Source organism: Heliangelus exortis, chromosome Z (genome assembly GCF_036169615.1).
Source record: "Heliangelus exortis chromosome Z, bHelExo1.hap1, whole genome shotgun sequence".
Taxonomy (NCBI): Eukaryota; Metazoa; Chordata; class Aves; order Apodiformes; family Trochilidae; genus Heliangelus; species Heliangelus exortis.
In genome coordinates, this window is record NC_092454.1 from 39,304,654 (window position 1) to 39,322,680 (window position 18,027).

Sequence of the window (18,027 nt, forward strand, 5' to 3'; positions counted from 1 at the left end):
ATTATGGATATACTCAATTTAGTCAGCAAAGGCAGCAATATTTTTACTAAAAATAAACTACTTGCTTTTCAAAGCATTATCTACTGTTGATATCATAAATACCCTTCCTCTTGATGAGAGGTCTGAATTTGGAATTTGATTGAATCAGGGTCAGGAGAGACAGTATGCCCATATTTGTTTTGGCAAAGCCACGTGAAAAAAACAACTTGTGTTGCTAGTGGAAGAATACATTATACATCTTCAAGTGAAATGCATGGTCCCTTTTCATAAGCCAATGCATGCATTCCAACCCATGGTGTGTAAACTGCAGTTACATGGGTAAGAAGAAGTACATAACATGAAAGTATTAATCTGCATTGTTTCTACTTCTGTTTGATATATTCAGTGGTATAGCTTTTGAGAAAATAAGTTTTGCTCCATGATTCTTTTAACGTTAGCTATATACTTCATATGTCTTTGGTTACATGAAGGCAAGGCTGAAACAAGGTAATGCTGATCAGTACTTACAATACTTGTCATAATTATTGATTTTCTTAGAGAAGTAAAGCAGTGTGCTGTCTGCATTTCTGGATACAGAGAGCATATTTCTGTGTCCTCAAAAGTTAAGAATAGTTTGCTTGTTTACAAACATAGTGAGATGCTAAAGGTGGTGGATCAGAACAGTGAACTGTGGCAGTGCTGTCAAGTTACTTTTATGTAGGCTTCCAGTGTAAGAGAAGGTGTTAGCATTTAAGTCTATCACCTTTAGCTAGGTCTCTGCTCCATTGATTCACTCCAAAGTGAATGCTTGAGTATGTGAGAAAGAAATCTTTTTGTGAATCTGAATTCACGGTGAAGTATTTGAAAAACATAAGGATAAGTTAATGATTAATATAGAATCTGTGTTCCTCTTGAGCTTCAAGCACCTGCACCACTTATGCAATTTCAGTTATTATATTGAGATTAACTTGGAATTACTTTACTGAATTTAGATTGCCCAGTGTTTCTCATTTTAAGGTCCTGTTTTCAGTTACATGTAACTTTGCCAGACAATAATCATTCCATCTGATATTTTCCATACAACTTGCTTTTAGAAGGTTTTAAGAAAATTCCATCCAGGCATTTCTTAAACTGAGTCTAGGTTTTTGTTTTTATTTAAAAAAAAAAAAAAAAAAAAGTTTGACTGAGATAACTTTTAACTTTTTCATTGAGTTTTACTGTGTCTGTGCTTTAGAGCAACAGCTAGAAATAGAACAAGTTGTTGTTCTGGTGCCAGGGCAATGCCTTTTACTTTTGTAAGCTTTTCAAAAATCTCAGTTGGCATGTGCTCAGTTGAGGATTTGAAGAGCTTGGCAGCTCTGTTCCCTGTAGATTTTTGGTTTTCTAAGTGTTCTCCAACCCAGCTTTTAGAGGCTGCTTTGGGTTGACTTTGAGGTTGCTTTTAGGAGTGCTGCTGACTGTTCACCTTGAGAGCACAGATCTGACCTGCTTTTCCCTGTCTGGGTCTGCGCAGCAAGAGGAAAATGGGGAAGGTGAAGAGGAACAGATTTGCTGGATATTAGTTTCCCTGCAGTCTTTCTTTTGAGATTCCTTGCACTGCAGTGTCATAGCTCAACTGTATTAAAAATAATCAGTATCACTGGACTTGTCAGATAGATCAATTCTGGCAACTGACCTAAGGTTTTTGTTGCTGTTGCTTCCACACTGCTCAGCAGACTGAGCACGCTGCCCCTTGTGTTGTCCTATTTAATTGTTCCTCTAGAGACTGCACAATAAGGGATGTGACTCAGGTACCTCTCAAGAGTTTTTTCCTCAGAAAGTCATCATTACCAGCCTTCATCTAACCACTGATTGTGGGGTTTTTTTGGCAATTAGGGTTTTCTGTCTCTGGGAAAAATACCATACTCTAGCTTCTGGAATCTGGCACCACTGTGTGCACTGCAGATTTCACACAGGTAACCAGAACACCATTGCTGGTGGAGATACTGCTGCTTATCCTGCAGCTCATCTAAAGTAATATATGTCATATCATCTCTTGTCTGCATTTTACTCTAAAGAAAACAATATGAAGATAATCCAAAAGCTTTTCATAGTCAGTGCAAAAGGCTTCAAACACTGACTCATAAGAGACAAGGCTGCATTATAATCTATGAGAGGCTACACAAATATGATCTGAATGACATAAAGTAGATCTAGACATAAACTGATGAAGAAGATGTTATACGGAGAATTGGTATTACCTTGAAAAGATGTGCAAACTGTATAGCTTTGAATGGAAAATTCTGATATTGTAGAATTTGTGAGCTTGAGATGTTTAATATTAATATGTTTAAAATATGAGTGATGTACTAAAGTTACTTAGTGACTGTTGAAATGGATGAATTAAGTGTGACTTGCCACAGCTGTGCAAAAGAATAGACCCTGAATTCCTTACTGTATTTCCAAGATTATCCCACTTGTCACCAGGAAGGCTTCTTGTGGAATGAAAAAATCAGATTAGTCCAGAAATTATAATCTACAATTGCTAAGCAGCCTGCTCAAGGATACATGTCAAAGTCATATGAATATTACTGTAGTAAAATCTATTATATTTGTAATACTTGGGGTTTTTCTCATTTACCTTGTTTCAAAAACATTTTGAGAAGCCAGAAAGAGGAGAACTGTACCTTAGAGTATAACTATGGGTTAACATTCATTATTTTTTGGCAGCTGTACAGCGACTTTTGTATGTTATTGTTCTCACTTCTGCTTATTCTGGTTTGATTTTGAGTATTTTCTGGTATGTGTAATCCCAAGGCAGCTCCAGATGAGACACTGAAAAGAAATTTTCTGGCAGGAAAATTTTTTGAAATAAATCCATTATGAAGCAGAGTTAGTACTGTTCTTGTTAATGCATTTGTTCATTTCAAGATGTTTAGCTTTTAATTCTTCTGAGATTAATCAAGTGGTAAATCAATTAACATCAGTGACATCTTGTCTGGATCTGGGGCCCACATGGCTATCAAACAACTGTTTACTCATTTAGGATCCAATTTGACATATTTTATAAATATTTGACCAACTCTGTGCTTTTTCCAGATGCTTTAAAATTGGCTGCTGGACTATCTTGTTAAAAAAAAACACAAAACCTCAAGACATGCAAACAAACAACAACAACAAAACAAAGCCAAAACCTAACAACAACAAAATAAACTCTCAAAACAAACAACAAAAGCCCCACTCAAAATCCCCATTCTTTCTCAGACTGGCTATTTTCTCTGTTTGGTTGGTTTTGGTTTGTTGGGATTTTTTTTTTATGTGCTTTTGTTTCTGAAAGGAATTACGGGCAAACAGTTGCAAACCTGTTTTCTTTCAAATGAGGTGTCTAATCTAGAAACAAAATTACAGTCTGGCAATAGCTTAGTGGTTAGTATAGCAAGGTCCTATAGTAGTCCACAGGGACTTATTTGAGTATTTTTCTTACACTTTTGATTCTCTTATATGCCCAAACTGCCATTTCTTGAGAAGAAAACATAAAAATCTTATGAACTATGCAGTAAGCAAGCAGATTTGAAAGCTGCATAAGAGGCAGACTAATATTTGACTATTTGTGTACTGGGAATCAGACATTAGATCAAGCTTTTGCCTCAGTAATTCTCACATTAATTTTTATGATTAGATAAGGGTGGTAGGAACACCAGTGGACAGCTTAGTTTTTATGCTCTGTTATGATTTTTGTTTTTAGAAGTATTCCATGACTCTGAGACAATCATATTTGCTGACTGACCCACTAAGTCTAATTTATGAGAGAGCAGCATTTTCAAGTGAAGACTCATATCTTTAGATCCCTTGTCTAAGCATTGTGAGATCCACCGTGAGATGCATCATTCCTCTTTAAGTAATGAGCTGAGTGTGCTCTATCTTGAATCTCTGCTTAAGAGGTTGAGAGGCATATTTTAGTGCATTATTTTTCACCAATAGCGTGGACAGCTTGCTTTAGAGAAGAACAGATTGTTTAGATTCCAGATTATAAAGAATGCAGCTCTCAGGATTCCTGGAGGTCTTCCTGAAGGACTGAAACATGTTTTTCTAAGACTTCTCATAGACTCCCAGTGGAATTCCTGAGCTAGTATAAAATCATAGTGATTTTTTTTTTCTAAAGCATGTTACGTGACTGTCCAAGAGTATCCTATCTTACAAACCCCTAGCGCTGCTTATACTGCTTACATTCATGACATATTTCTTCTTTTATTTCTTTTTTCTGTAATTTTTACCAGCTCAGCTGAATAAACAATTCCTGTCATTCTAGTTCAACTGTCTTGAGTGAGAAATTCCACTTTAAGAAGAAGTTTCTGTGGATATATTAATGCTTTAATAAATGCTCAGGGACAAAAGGCATCAGCTCCCTGTAAAAGTAAAAGAATGATTTAAACATAGGAATACCCTTATGCCTTGTTGCCATTAACATGAGAAATTACAAAAAATTCTGGATTCTGTTAATAAGAGATTCACTTAAAAAATATCTTCCCTCTTCGGGTTATTCCATCTCCTTTTTCTTTTTCTGCAACAGACAGAGACAGGGCTTTCTGTATTGACTCCAGTAGAATATGTATCACTTCCTGTGGTGTCCCAGCTGTAGGTAGAAAAGTGCTAGGTTATATCAGCATGCCCGTGGTCTGCACACACCCACTGGGAAATGAAAATGGAAAAGAGACACTCAGAATTAAAATTGCATTTTTGGAAAGGAAACAAGAAAAATATTTTGGTAAATGGTTTGGTCACTGTCTTTATTCCTCAAAATCTTGTAACATAAAAGATGTCTGACATTTTTGGCAACTCCTACTGGTTTTCAAGCATCTGGATTATAAGGCTATTGGAAGGTAAAGTGTGTAAAAATCGGTCATATGTGAGTCATAGTTTTTCTCTCCTGTGGAACTATGGTTCTGAAATTTGTTTTCATTTTCAGTAATGCCACCAACACAGGTGAACTTCCATTGTTCCATAGACATACTCATTAATGTATGTCTACTTGCACTCAGGGGATAAGAGAAGAACAGTTTTTTCTATAAACAAGTTTGTTAACTTCTACATCCCTACTGCCTACTCCTCAAGTTTGTGGAGGCTAAATTTCGTTGCTTGAAAACCTAAATTGCTGCATCTGGAATGAAAAAAAAAAACCAAAAAAAACTGCTCATTTTTAACAGACTATCAGGTGTATTTCCCTAGTGGCTTCCTCAGAGAAGCAGGATTTTAGTTCCATATTTAAGCATCATAAAGCAATGAGTAGTTAAGGATTTCCAAAAAGATAATTCTTGTGACAAAAGTAGTTCTTGAAGTTCATGAAACAAAGGGTGAAGAACACCAATCCACATGACTGGATTCATTTTTCTATATTGAACAGAGAGAGAAGTGAGATTTTTCTGGATTCTACTGTCAAGGGAACTTATAGAAGAACAAGATATTTCTGCATGTTGTTATTCTGTATCTGCTCTCCAAAGAAATTTCTCACTGACTTTTCTAGTAAGTTGTCTATGTGTCCATTTAAGACATTGTAGAGTCACGCCATGTCATGACAATTTCCCACTTGCCCCAGAAAGTGACCTGCTCACAATCACCCATTCTTTGACCTTCTCACACTTACAAGGTGCTGCATTGGTTTAGTTTCTACCTGCAAGTGGAATCGAGAGCCCAAATATCATGCTTAAAGACAAGTGCCAGGAACAATCATTTGTCTGCTGGCTCAAATGACTTCTTGGTCTGTGAGGCACAAGAGCATGTGTTAAGGACCTGAAAAAAGGTTTCCCATGTTTTCAGTGACTGCATAGTCCTGAACAGTGTAGAGAGCCAATGTTGGCTCTGTGCAATCAGGCACTTCTTCTGTAACTAAGACTCAGTGCTGGTTCCTCTGTAACTAAGACTCAGTGCTGGATACTTGCTCTTCTTGAAAAATACACACAGGCCCTCTGGGAATTCAAAGACCATGGGTAACAGAAAATGAAAAAATGAGAAGGCACCTGAAATAAATTCAGTAGGAGCTGCAAGCCTAAAGGAATTGTCAGCTTGAGCACATAGATAGTAAGACTTAGTAGAGCTTTTCAGCAAGCCAACATTTTTCTTTGCTGTTGTCTCCTGGGTTTTGGGGTGGTTTTTTTGCAGTGGTCAAGGTAGATTACATACAGTAGCTGGTGGTCACACACGTCGCCTCGATGTGAAATGTACTCCTTCCTCTTACTTTAAATTTTATATAATGGAATATTATAATATATTGTTACAGTCTGCTTGATGCAAGCCCCCTTCAAGCAACGCAGAGAACATATACAAGAGTTGGTTTGGTTTGGTTACTTTTTCGTTTACATGACCTTGTATTCCTACAGTTTGGTAAAACATGTCTGATCTGTGACTTTGTCTTTCTGCTTTTTCATAGTCCATTTCTGACCTGGAGAGACATACAACATATTATTGTCAGGACTTCACGTGCAGGACACCTGAATGCTAATGACTGGAAAACCAACGCAGCTGGTTATAAGGGTGAGAGCTTCCTTTCTTCTTTGCCTCAAAAGCAACATCTCATTTGATATTTTTCAAAAGAAATAATCTTGAATAGGTTTTTTTGACCCTAGTTTTGAGATCGTTCAGGCTCACATCGAAAGGACCTATTTCCTCTTATATAAGCAAAACTTCTTAGAATCGCTAAACTCAAAAATGGCACCAACACAATGCAATGACTGAGTCTTCTTAGTCCCCTTCAGTCCTGTTTCATGCACCACTGGCAGAAGACTGAGTAAGCTGGTGGTTTTCTGATTTTTCGTTATACAGTAGTACTCTGATAAAATGGTATAGAGTTGACGATAGAGCAATATCTGGCTTCCCGGCATGTTCAGATTTGTTGAAAATTTAGATTAAAAATTATAAAGCAGTGTTTTCAAATTTCTGTTTTATGTGATTCAGCCTACATTTATTTATATTTAAGATTTCTGGCAGATTTATGATAAAATGAAACCTTGACCTAGTAAGACTTAAAGGGACAGAATTCATACTATACAGTCAGTTGTCATGTAGGTTTCTAAAATTTTGTACACTCTTGTAATTTTATATGAAAGCTACCTCTTTTTTTAACTTTTTTCCTGTTTAGTAATGCAAGCAGAGGTAAACATTTATGACATTAAATAAAATATGTATATTCAGAGTGGGTTATAACTGGATCTTGAATCCCTACATTGCATTTCAACATAGTCTGATTCACACTGGCTTCTGATTCACGCTCACTAAATTCTTACTGCTTTCAGTTTTGATTGCATCTAAGAAAGAATCAAAAACCAGAATGGTTTATTCCTCTTTTCATGGGAATTCCACCCAGGGCTGCAGTCTTTTGAGATAAAACGTGAATTGGTTTCCACTAGGATTTCCTGAGACAAGAATGTAATATACAAGAACCATCAAATCTTTACTCTGTTTTCATTTTAAAACTGAATCCTAGTTTTAATCTATTTCAGATCAGGGCAGTGCTACCATACAGAATCTTTAATATACCGTTCTGACTTATGATATTTCTGCTGCAATGAAATTGAAATCAAACAAACAAACAAACAAACGAAATCCTGTTCATTTTTGGATCCTAACCAGGATCTAACCTCAGAGCATAGATATAGAAATGGGTGCTTACTTGAACTCCCTCATCACATGAAGATTCTGGCAGTCAAGAGCCTGTAAGCCACATACACAGTACATATATAGTGAGAAATAAGTGAGAAATAGGTACTTCCTTAATTACAGTAGCATTACAATATTTGTTATTGTGAAGCAGCTCACACAATTTAAAGAGTTTTGGCAAGAGTGTGTGACCTTATTTTATTATCCTTTTTTTTTTTTTTTTGGAGCTACCTGAAGTTCAAACAATGCTTTTCAAGTGGCATAAAATAGAGCATTTTTTTCTGTAACTCATTTCCAAAATTCTATATTTATGTATGTTTTTCCATTTGCTGCCCAAGAGAGGTGAACACCCTTCAAGGCATTTCACAGCAGCTGTTGCTCATTGTTAAAGCAGAGGTCACATTAACACACCAGCAGTAGCAGCATTGGCAGCAGGATTTGCGTGGTTGCACCACTGGAGCCTGCTTATTCTGTGTCCTTAGAGCCATACATTTTCCTATGCATTTCTTCAGATAAACAGTGAGGAAAAGGACTGAAAATATGTTTCTCCTCCACTTGTGCAAAGTCTCAGATGTAGATAAGCTCAACTGGGGTGCTGGGATTCAAGAAATACAACTTGAGCTGGCAAAGCTCTGCTGTAGACTCCATGGAGGAACTGAAAAAAAGGAAGACAAACTAAGTGCCTCAACCTCTGTGGAGCTCAGGATTCAGCCTTAACCCAAATAAAAGCAGTTTTAACTAAATTATTTTGGCAACTTGGACTGAGCTAATGGTTCCAATAAAAATGCAGCTCTCTTTAAACCTCTGTTGGTTTTGGAGAAGGAGAAGCAAAAGATTTAGATTAAATCACAACATCCAAACCTGAATTCAAAAGGGGGTCTGCACACACTGCTGCTGGCAAGACTGAAACAGTATTTTTTTACTGTTGCATGTGGCAATATTTAGTATAATATTACACTATTATCCTTCACAGTTGCCAAGAGTAACAATTAAAGTATGGTTTTTCATAGATGAATTACTCCGATCAGACTGAGTTACTTAAGGAATTGTATCGTAATCTTGTTAAAGGCAATATCCATATTTCTTCCACAGCATGTTCTTAACAAGGGAAGTGGTGGAAGATGGTTATTTTTTTTTACTTAACTAAAGCAAAGACAGTCACAAGAAACAATCTGCCTTTCTTCTATGCATACTGGCGGAGAAAGAAGTAAACAAAGAGAAAGAGAGAGACAGGCTTGCTTCTTGAGAAAAGAGAACTGAATGGGTGAAAACAACAAAAATTTGGAAGAACCTCTCACTCATCAAAGGGTCAGGAAAGCTGGTAGTTGAAAGTGGGTCAGCATGCCTTTTCAGAGGACTGTTTTTCTGGGCTGCATGGCAACCCTGTCCCTTGCTTGAGTGCTTGGCAGTGTTTTGCCATTGCAGAACACACAGAGAGAGCTCAGAGATGTCATTACTGGTTGCAAGAACTCTTTTTTTTTTCTGCCTTACGTTCATAAAAAGAAAGACTAATTCATCAAGAACACTTAAACCAGCTAGTGATTTCCTAAAGTGGTGCCCATTATTTGTTTAATTTTCTGGCAAATAAGCAGCATTCATTAAATGCATGTAAGTAGAATTAACTCAAGAATGGACAAAAAACTTTTTCTTGATAATTTTTTATTATTGTTTTGTTGTCAACCAGCATGTATCTTTGGGGACTTATTACCTGGTAGTCTCTTAAAGAAAGACTTGAGTACTCCTTTGGGGATATTATCTAGTTAGTTAGCTGTACATGCAATTTGTCACTAGCTAAATAGCTATGTTATGCTCAAAGCATAAAATTAAGTGGTTATATTGAAAAAAATACTAGAAAACATCTGGTTTGGGGAAGATATTGAAAATATTGATCTGGTTTTGCTGTGGCAGATTGGTATCACAGGCTCCTTGTTCTGTCAGTTGTTTGGTCAAAAAGAGAGCGTGCAACTGCACTACTCATAAAAGGGGAATGCTTCATTAATGCCAGGTTGAAAGATGCAGAATGAAACACCACAGTTTTAAGAACAGTGACCAAATCTGAATTATTCTTTCTCTGCAAGTAAAGCTCCAAATACTCAAATACTGTCTCTGGAGAAATAGACCATTCACAATGAAGGAACTGTGCAAACAATAGCACTTCAGTGCAGTAAAATAAAATGCTACTGAAAGATAAAAGGAAATTAAAACTCTATCCTCTTCATTTTCAGCCCCTTCATAGTCCCAGTGGAAGTATACTTCCTACAGAAACCAGGAGCTGTCCTGTAACACACTACCAGAGTTATACGAGATCCCTTTGGGTTAGCCAGAGGATCTGCTGCTTCCACTGGAGGCTGACCACTAGAGAGAACTGGTCACTTAATGTTTCCTGGCCTTTTAATATAATTTCTTAATTACAGAATTTGATAAAACAGGTGATTACTTTGTTCTGAGCAAAGAATTACTAGTCTGGGAGTGAGAGATGAACCTCTCTATGATCCTAGATAGGAAACCTAGATTAGACAGATTTATGTTCCTCTAGGGTCACCAGTGACCAGTCATAAATTCAGAGACCAGAAAGGTAATCTGAATGTGTTCATTTCAGAAAAGACAAATAAACTAGTCATAAACACTCTGCTACGTCTTTCCTATAACTTTAAAATTATCTATTTCAATAATTGATAGAAGCTGGCATAAGACTTTTGAAAAATAGCAAGCACTTATGGACGCTTATGTCAGCCAGTCAAAACTGTTCATCTATCAAAAGACTATCCAGCCTTACAGATGCTAGCTGTTATTTTCATAGGCCTTCATCTGCCAGTATCAATTCCTACCCGTTCCTAACTTAAGTGGTGTATGCAGCAAGTGAAGCAAACTCTGAGTTTGGATGATGTAGTATCCCAGTTTTGGGTAATTGACCATCTGACACATGAAGTGGCACTGGTCTTTTTAAGAATGAAAAAGACCATATCCTATGCAAACTAGACTAATGATTTCTTTGTACTTGAAAAATTAAGCTGATATTTTCCAATGGACAACTTATAGTGCTGTTGGTGCATTTCTTGGTTAGCTCTTTGGTGCGCATGGGTTAATTAAAACTGTCTCACATGCGACTTGTTTCTCTTGCTCTCCCAGGGCTATGTTGGCTCAAGGCAGTGTTTCCTCACCAGGAATACCCCCAGCACCATATCCCCAGCTATTTCTGCAGCTCTGACACACCAGCTTAGGGTCATCCCCTTAAGTCAGATTTTGTGTCCAAATGCATTAATGCTTGAAAAAAGCTTCAGCTTAGTGGTGTCACTTTCTATAGCCCTGGTATAACGATAACATCATCAGAAGAATCTGACATCAGGAGTCCTGTTTGCCAGACATTAAGCTCTGTGATTTTGATGTTGTGGGAATTCTATTTATCAAGAAACAAACATTTGAAATGCCATTTCCAAACATGACCACATGAACCAGAACCTTACTACGTAAGTTTTTTCATTTAGTGATGAAGTTCCAGTAAGTCCAAGGACAATCAAAAGAGACTTCAGGGCCTTAGGACAACTGGTTAAGGAATCAATGCAAGTACTGTTCTCCTCTATCCTTCCAGTTGCATGGATTGATAAGAGAAGAAAGAGGAAGACCCAGCATATCAATAACTGGTTCTAAGACTGGAGTCGCCAGCAGATTTTTGTGGTTTTTTGATCATGGGTCAGTCTACATGACACCAGTCCTGCTGTAGACATATGGGGTACACCTGTTTAAAAGGAGGAAAAGGATCTTTCCACAGGAGTTAGCAGGACTTATTGAAAGAACTTTAAACTACGTTGAAAGGGGGAAAGGGATAAAACCAGACTAGAGATAACCCTGGGGACAGTATGCCAGTGTTTGAGGGGCAGTGAGGTCCTTCAGTCTTCTCCAAAATGGGCAGGGTACACTAGAGCACATTTGAAATGTCCCTTTATTAATGCATGCAGCACCATAGACACCTCAGTGGAGATAGGGGTTGGAGATCACAGGGTCGCAAAGACCAAAAGATGGATTGGAAACTAGAGAAGCACCTAAGATTACAGAGGAATTAGGGCTTCTCTCCCCCTCCCCCCCAAAAAAAAAGATCAGAGCATCAATAACCCAACTGAAATGCATCTACAGCGGTGGTGTCCAGTCATACTCCATCTGGTAGCCAGTCACAAGTGGTATTCCTCAGGGCTTAGTGTTGGGGACAGATGATGGAGTGCAGCTTCAGGAAGTTTGAAGGTGACACCAAGTTGGAAGGGCCGGTTGATTGGATGAAAAGTTGGAAGGCTCTGGAGAGACCTGGAGGGCTGGATTGGTGATCTGAGACCAATTGTATGAGGTTCATCAAGGCCAAGTCTGGGGCCCTGCAGTTGTGTTACAACAACTGCAGGAAATGCTGCAGGCTTGGGGAAGAGTGACTGAAAGAGTGCTGTCTGGAAAAGGAAATCCAGCCACATGTACATGACCAGGTCTTCAATAGATTGGTGAATGTTAAGTCTGAGAGATATGTTGGCACTCACTTGCTCACTCACTCACATGGCTTAGCATTATCAGTCTTATTAGCTGAACTGGTTAGATTAATCTGATCACTTTTTCCTGATAGCCCCTGCTTGGTTCTTGTTTGAAGTCAAAGCAGTGTTTTAGCACCAGCAAAGGAGAGGGACAAACCAGCTACAGTTGTGTCTCCTCCAGGACCGACAGAACACATGTGACAGGTCTGTGTCCTAAGGAATGTCAAAATATGTTTAAAACATGTTTAAAAACCACAGGAATCACAGGGTCAATGCTGTAATCTTATCAGTGCTTTGTACAAGAAAGCATTGCTATAGTTAGACAAATTTTCAGAGGTGGAATTTGGAAATGAAGATAGCTGAGGAAAAGTGGAGAGAAAACATGCACGTTTCAGCAGCAAGTTTAAAGTGATTATCTTTTATTGTATAGTCACTACAGCTTTTCTAGATGGCTCTTGTTTCTTTCCCACATGCAACAATTCATCTCACAGCTATAAATAAAATTTTCTAAGTTATAATACGAATATTGCGTTAAGAATTTTCAGTCTTTCATATGCTAAAGCAAATGTGGCTTATATATATCTATATGTATCTGACCTCTGCCAGCCTTGAGAAAGACCTGAAAAAACCTCTTTGATATTTGCGGGAGGGAGTAGGAAAATACATGGAATTCTGCAGTGTAGAACAATGTTATTTGTTTGTTTGTTTTCCTCCAAGCACAGATTGAGTTGAGGAATATATCTGTATAATTCCAGAGATGGAGATGTACAAAGGAGGTGAGAGAATCTCTCAGAGATGCCAGGGAGGTGTCACTTAATTCTCCCAGCCTCAAACTCTTCATTATTGAATCTTCTCATTAACTCATTAGCTCCTCAGCACTCTGTTTTCTGCTGGCTCTGAAAACCAAGGAGTGAAGCTGTGAATGTAAAATGGAGTCAGGCCTGTACTCAGATACCAGAAGAAAAGTAGATTGACACTTTGTGTTATAGTTGATTGCTTTCCTGGGGTCATATGTTGTAGATCAAACTTACGCGTTTCTCAAAATGTAAAGTAAATGGATCTAAAGCAGGAGCAACAGCAGGCAAAAGGCAAAATTGGGCTTTAAATTTCTATTGTAAAAGACCACAGAATTGTCGCTAAGCCACAACCAGCACCGCAGGCAAAGAATTTTAAAAGGTAATGCCTCTGCTCAGCAGCTGACAGACGTGGTGTCTGTCTGTCCTAGACACAAAGCTATGCATGATTACTATCTTCTGCATCTCATAATATTCCACACCTTGTCAAGTGACAGTACTAGAAGGATGCACACGGATGGAATGATAACCTTTTACATTATTTTCTCAGTCCTTCAGCAAAACCTTACAAAGGACTGGGGGCAGTGAGGAAGGAGTGGGATAGAAGTCTCTCCCTACGTGCTCATAACCTCTGAGTCTCCACTTAATGTGATATGTAGATTTCCATTTTACATTATTAAGAAAGACTCAGGATCAAAAAATTTTAAAAGTGAATAGTAAATGGATACTATTCTCCAAAGCAGAATGTTTTAATTTTAGACAGCAAAGATTGAATTTAAAAGTCCTTAGAAGTTATATGCATTTCTATGATCTCTTCATAGACTAATAATCAAAGCAGTACACTTGTGAGAAAGTTCTAGGCAAATACCTAGCCATATCTGGGTACATCCATGGCAATGGTGAACATCTTGTGCACAGGGTAGTTCTTTTTTGAAAAAAGCTCTTTACTCTTGTTGCATTGCTGTAGTGCATTTCAGTAATTACAAAATTTGCAATTGTTTTATTACCAGATTGTGTCCACTTTAGAGGAACTAACTTCCAGGCCAGTTAGGAAACCGACTGCACCATCTACAGCATTTTAAGGATTTATATAATTCCAGTAGGATGTAGAACACCTAGTAATCATAGGGAAAAAAAAAGGCCTATCTAGGACAATTTAGATCAGCTGGATCTAAAAGCTGTTTATAATTCTATCACTTTTTCCCTCCAGAAAAAAAAAAAAAACAGCTGTTGGGAGGTCTCTCTGGCCACTCTTAAAAAAGGGAATGCAGAAGTTCATCCACAAGGTCTATTACCAGCATCACTAGTCCAACTATCTGCACAGACATGGCTTTTTAGTGAACTTCATTTTGCTTCAGTTTACTGATCAGAATCTGCTAAAAAGCTGTACTGGAATAGTGTAAAGTCTGCTTAGTTAGTTAATAATTTCTCTACCTTGGGGTGAGGCCGGTATAGTCTTAGTTCTGAAAATCACCATATTATTAAAGAATTTGCAAAACACTTTGTTATGACTTTCTGCATATTTGTGTATAATCCTTCTGCCAAAATCTAGTGCAGCCCTATGCTCACTCAAAAATTAGTTTGAGTGTAAATATCCCTCTGGAGCATTGGCACTTCTGAACAGACACAGCCCCTGAGTGAGACAGAACAAGAAGAATGCTCTACATCATGTGTCTGATACACCTGACAGCACAGCAATGCTATCTTTGTGCTAATGATCTGTCAGCATTTCCACTTACAGAACCTTTGACTCATCTGTCATTATCTGTTCTGAGATGAAATCTGGTATAGAAGCTCTCACCAAAAGATGTTTGTGTTGTTTGGTAGGGTGAAATGACATTTGGCTGCTTCAGGGGAGCCCTAAATGTACCACTGAGGATAAATTTGCTCATGATATAGGAAATCAGTACATTTTCTTAAAAGGTTTCCCATGGTGCAGTCAGAAAATGGATTATTTTGTTTAAAGAAAATCTGCAGGCTGCCGTGCTCTTGTGCCTCTTGAAAAAAAGATCCACCATAAAAAAATCCAACATAAAAAGATCCAACCAGTTAAAAAATTATAGCTTTTATTGCTGTAGATTCTCCTTAGCCAACTCTTTTCAGCAAACTTTTTCTCCATTCTAAATGCACATAATCCTCAGATTTATTCCATCCACAAATAAGCCTTCTCATTTCAAGTGATATAAATTAATGCCTTCCGGAGAGCCTTTATGACTTACAGCCAAATGCTGCTGCAGTGAAGCAGCAGCTTGTCTGTCTTAGCAATCACCAGCCAGCACTAGTCAGGTTTTTCTGTTTCAGCCACAACTCTGCTCCTTCAGAGTCAGAGAAGTAATTTTCCTGGTCACTCCGCTGAGGTTGTCAGCAAGGCTCACTGCTGCTTTCTTTGAGTTTGGGGAAAATATATGCATTTGCAGGGTACAGCAGATACCATGTGCTCTGGCAACTGTGTAAACCTAGTTTACTCATACCTCTGAGAAGTAAGTTGGGAACTAATTCAGGTCTTGCTGCAGGCAGAAGAGGACTTGATATGGCCATGCTGGGTTCACATGGAGATTCAGTGCTGGTGATGGATTGCGGGGTGGCTGAATCCCAAGACTAATGACCTCTGACCAAAGACTGCTGGCTTACTAGAGGGGAAAGTATGTGGGCAATATTTGCTGTTGCTACTAGTAGTCTCTGATGCCCCAAAAGTGTATTTTGCTCTTATTCCCTTTTTTCAGACAGTGTCTATTCTTAATAACCGTATGTTTAGAATTCATGGAGTAGAAAAACATACTGCCAGGATGCAGTTGCAAATGTGATCTTGTATTTAATTCCTTAATGTTGTAAGATGGTGTGTTTTAGGGCTCTGTTTAAAGGAGCTGCCAAGTTTCACAGCAGATGATGCATTGTCAGAGTTGTATACAGAAAACATTCAAAACTACACTGACTTCTGAATGGTTAGCTTCTACTAGCTGTCCCACCAGTGTTCATGGGAAATCTATATTTTATCCTACCAATAAATGTGAGCTTTTTGGCAGACAGAAAAAAAGTAAAATCCAGAGGGCTGTTCCTTTTTGTCAAATCAGTTAAATCTACAGTTAAGACGTTATTGCGGCCTTCCAATATATAAAAGGTCATAAAAGAAAGATAGAAACTTTTTACAAAGACTTTTAAAGACAAGACAAGGGGCAATAGTTTTAAACTGAAAGAGGTTAGTTTAGATTGGACATAATCAAGCTTTTTTTATGAGGAGGGTGATGAGACACTGGAACAGTAAATTAGTGGATTTGTGGATACTCCATCATGGAAAGTGCTAAAGGTAAGGTTGAATGGGGCTTCATCTGTTGTGCAACTTGTCTGTTCATCAAATCCTTCTCTGTTGTAATGGTATAAGTAAGAACTCAGTCTTCTACAATCCCTGCTGAATAACTGGGTATATTGGAATTTTCTGGGGTTGAGTTTGCTGTTTGCTTTGTCTTTAAGCAGAAAAATTGATGGGTTGGTTCTGTGTAAAATATAAAAATACCAATAATGTACTTCATCTAAAAAGCATGAAGAAGTTGGCTTTACAAGAATAAAAATTAATGTTTTTGCATGGTTGTGTTATTGGCTTGTAAAGCAGTTATGTTTCAGAAATCACATCCATTTATTACAGATTACTAGTCATAGTTTGACACAAACTGGGAATATGACTGAAACAAGATGAATTTTCAATCAATATTAATGTGCTTTTAGGATATTAGGAAAAAAATTAAAATAGCTCAAGTCTTGTGTCATCATACCATTTTTCTTTTCTGTCTCTTAATTTCCTTTAGACAAATTTCTATCCTGGTTGAAGCATTCAGATACACTGAGAAAATGACAGAAACCTAAAGTAATATAGAAGTAGAGGTTTATATTTGCAAATAAGATGTAAAAGAAATATTGAGGTGAATAGGTTTTAAATATTTACTGGATGAGAGTCTCACAGCTTCTACTCACAGAATAAGGGGCACCTTAGTCTCCTATTTTGTTGGTCTTATTTTGGATGAGACTGCGTCAGGATCCTAAAATAGAGTAAATGAACAAGCCATAATAATTTACTTATTGGACAGCCAATTCTAGTTTAGGAGAGCTTCATATTCATAATTTGACAAACTGAATTTACTGCCCTTTATCTTCTGATTTAGTATTTGCTATGTGTATACAGAATATATTGAAGGTCAAAAAATATAACTGAAGGTCAAAAATACAGTAGGGAGCTAATATTCTGTAACTATTTTTGTCAGATGAGTGAAGTAGCAAGGGAGGCTTGGCATCTAAGCGACTGATGGGACATCTTAATGACAGGCAGTGAAACTGCAGCCTAGCAAATCAACTTTAGCTGCACTGAGGCACTGGAATTGCTGTGTTCTCAGTGCCTGGGCCCAGTTTTCCTGCAATCTGCCTGTTTCTATGTTATGATTTATCAATGCGAGCCATTCATATTTCTCTCAGGCCAGTCAAGTCAGATATACATTCTGCCTTTAGATTTGGGGGTAGCTTTACATACTCTTTGTATATAAATGAGAGAGTTATTGAATTTCAATACTGGTTTCAGACAAAACAAAGGGATTATGAAAAGGCTGGGGAAGTCTATCCTGAGAAGGCCTTGATTTCATGGTGCACTAATAGAGGAATTGCTCCAGGGATAAATAAATGGACTTGAGCTCTGAGAAATGTTGTTTTCTTTAATGATAAGAAGAGTAAAGAGATAGCTAAAACTCAATATTTACTCTATGTTGTAGGAGGCAAGTTTTTCTCTGAAACTTATCCTGCATCTGAAAAGCTCTGTGTGTGCCTGTAATTCTGCAGAAATAGAAATGGATCAGTTTGCCTTGATGCATGAGTAGAGAGATGATTCAAAGGTAGTTCTGCCTATAGATACTGATCTCAAGGAGATCAGTTTCCCATCCATCAGCTCAAGAAAAACAACAGTCTGCTTCTGAATCACCAGCTTACATTGCACCAACCTCACATTCCTATTCTATCTTCAACAGGCAAACACCTTCTTACAAAAGAGCCATGTACCCTCTCTGACATGCTCAGTGACTCCTAGCAACAACTGAGCCCAGCAGCAGTTCACAGAAGTGATAATGTAAAACACATTAGTA

The 18,027-nt window shown here is 37.8% G+C and overlaps 1 protein-coding gene across 2 annotated transcripts in view; it reads left to right on the forward strand.

The window, feature by feature from the left end:
- PCSK5 (proprotein convertase subtilisin/kexin type 5) overlaps positions 1-18,027 on the forward strand; it is a 260,142-nt gene that overhangs the window by 142,157 nt on the left and 99,958 nt on the right. For both annotated transcript variants that reach the window (XM_071731597.1, XM_071731598.1), the window contains exon 10: positions 6,383-6,486. In XM_071731597.1, coding sequence (XP_071587698.1) covers positions 6,383-6,486 — 104 coding nt within the window. The remainder of the gene's footprint in view (positions 1-6,382; positions 6,487-18,027) is intronic.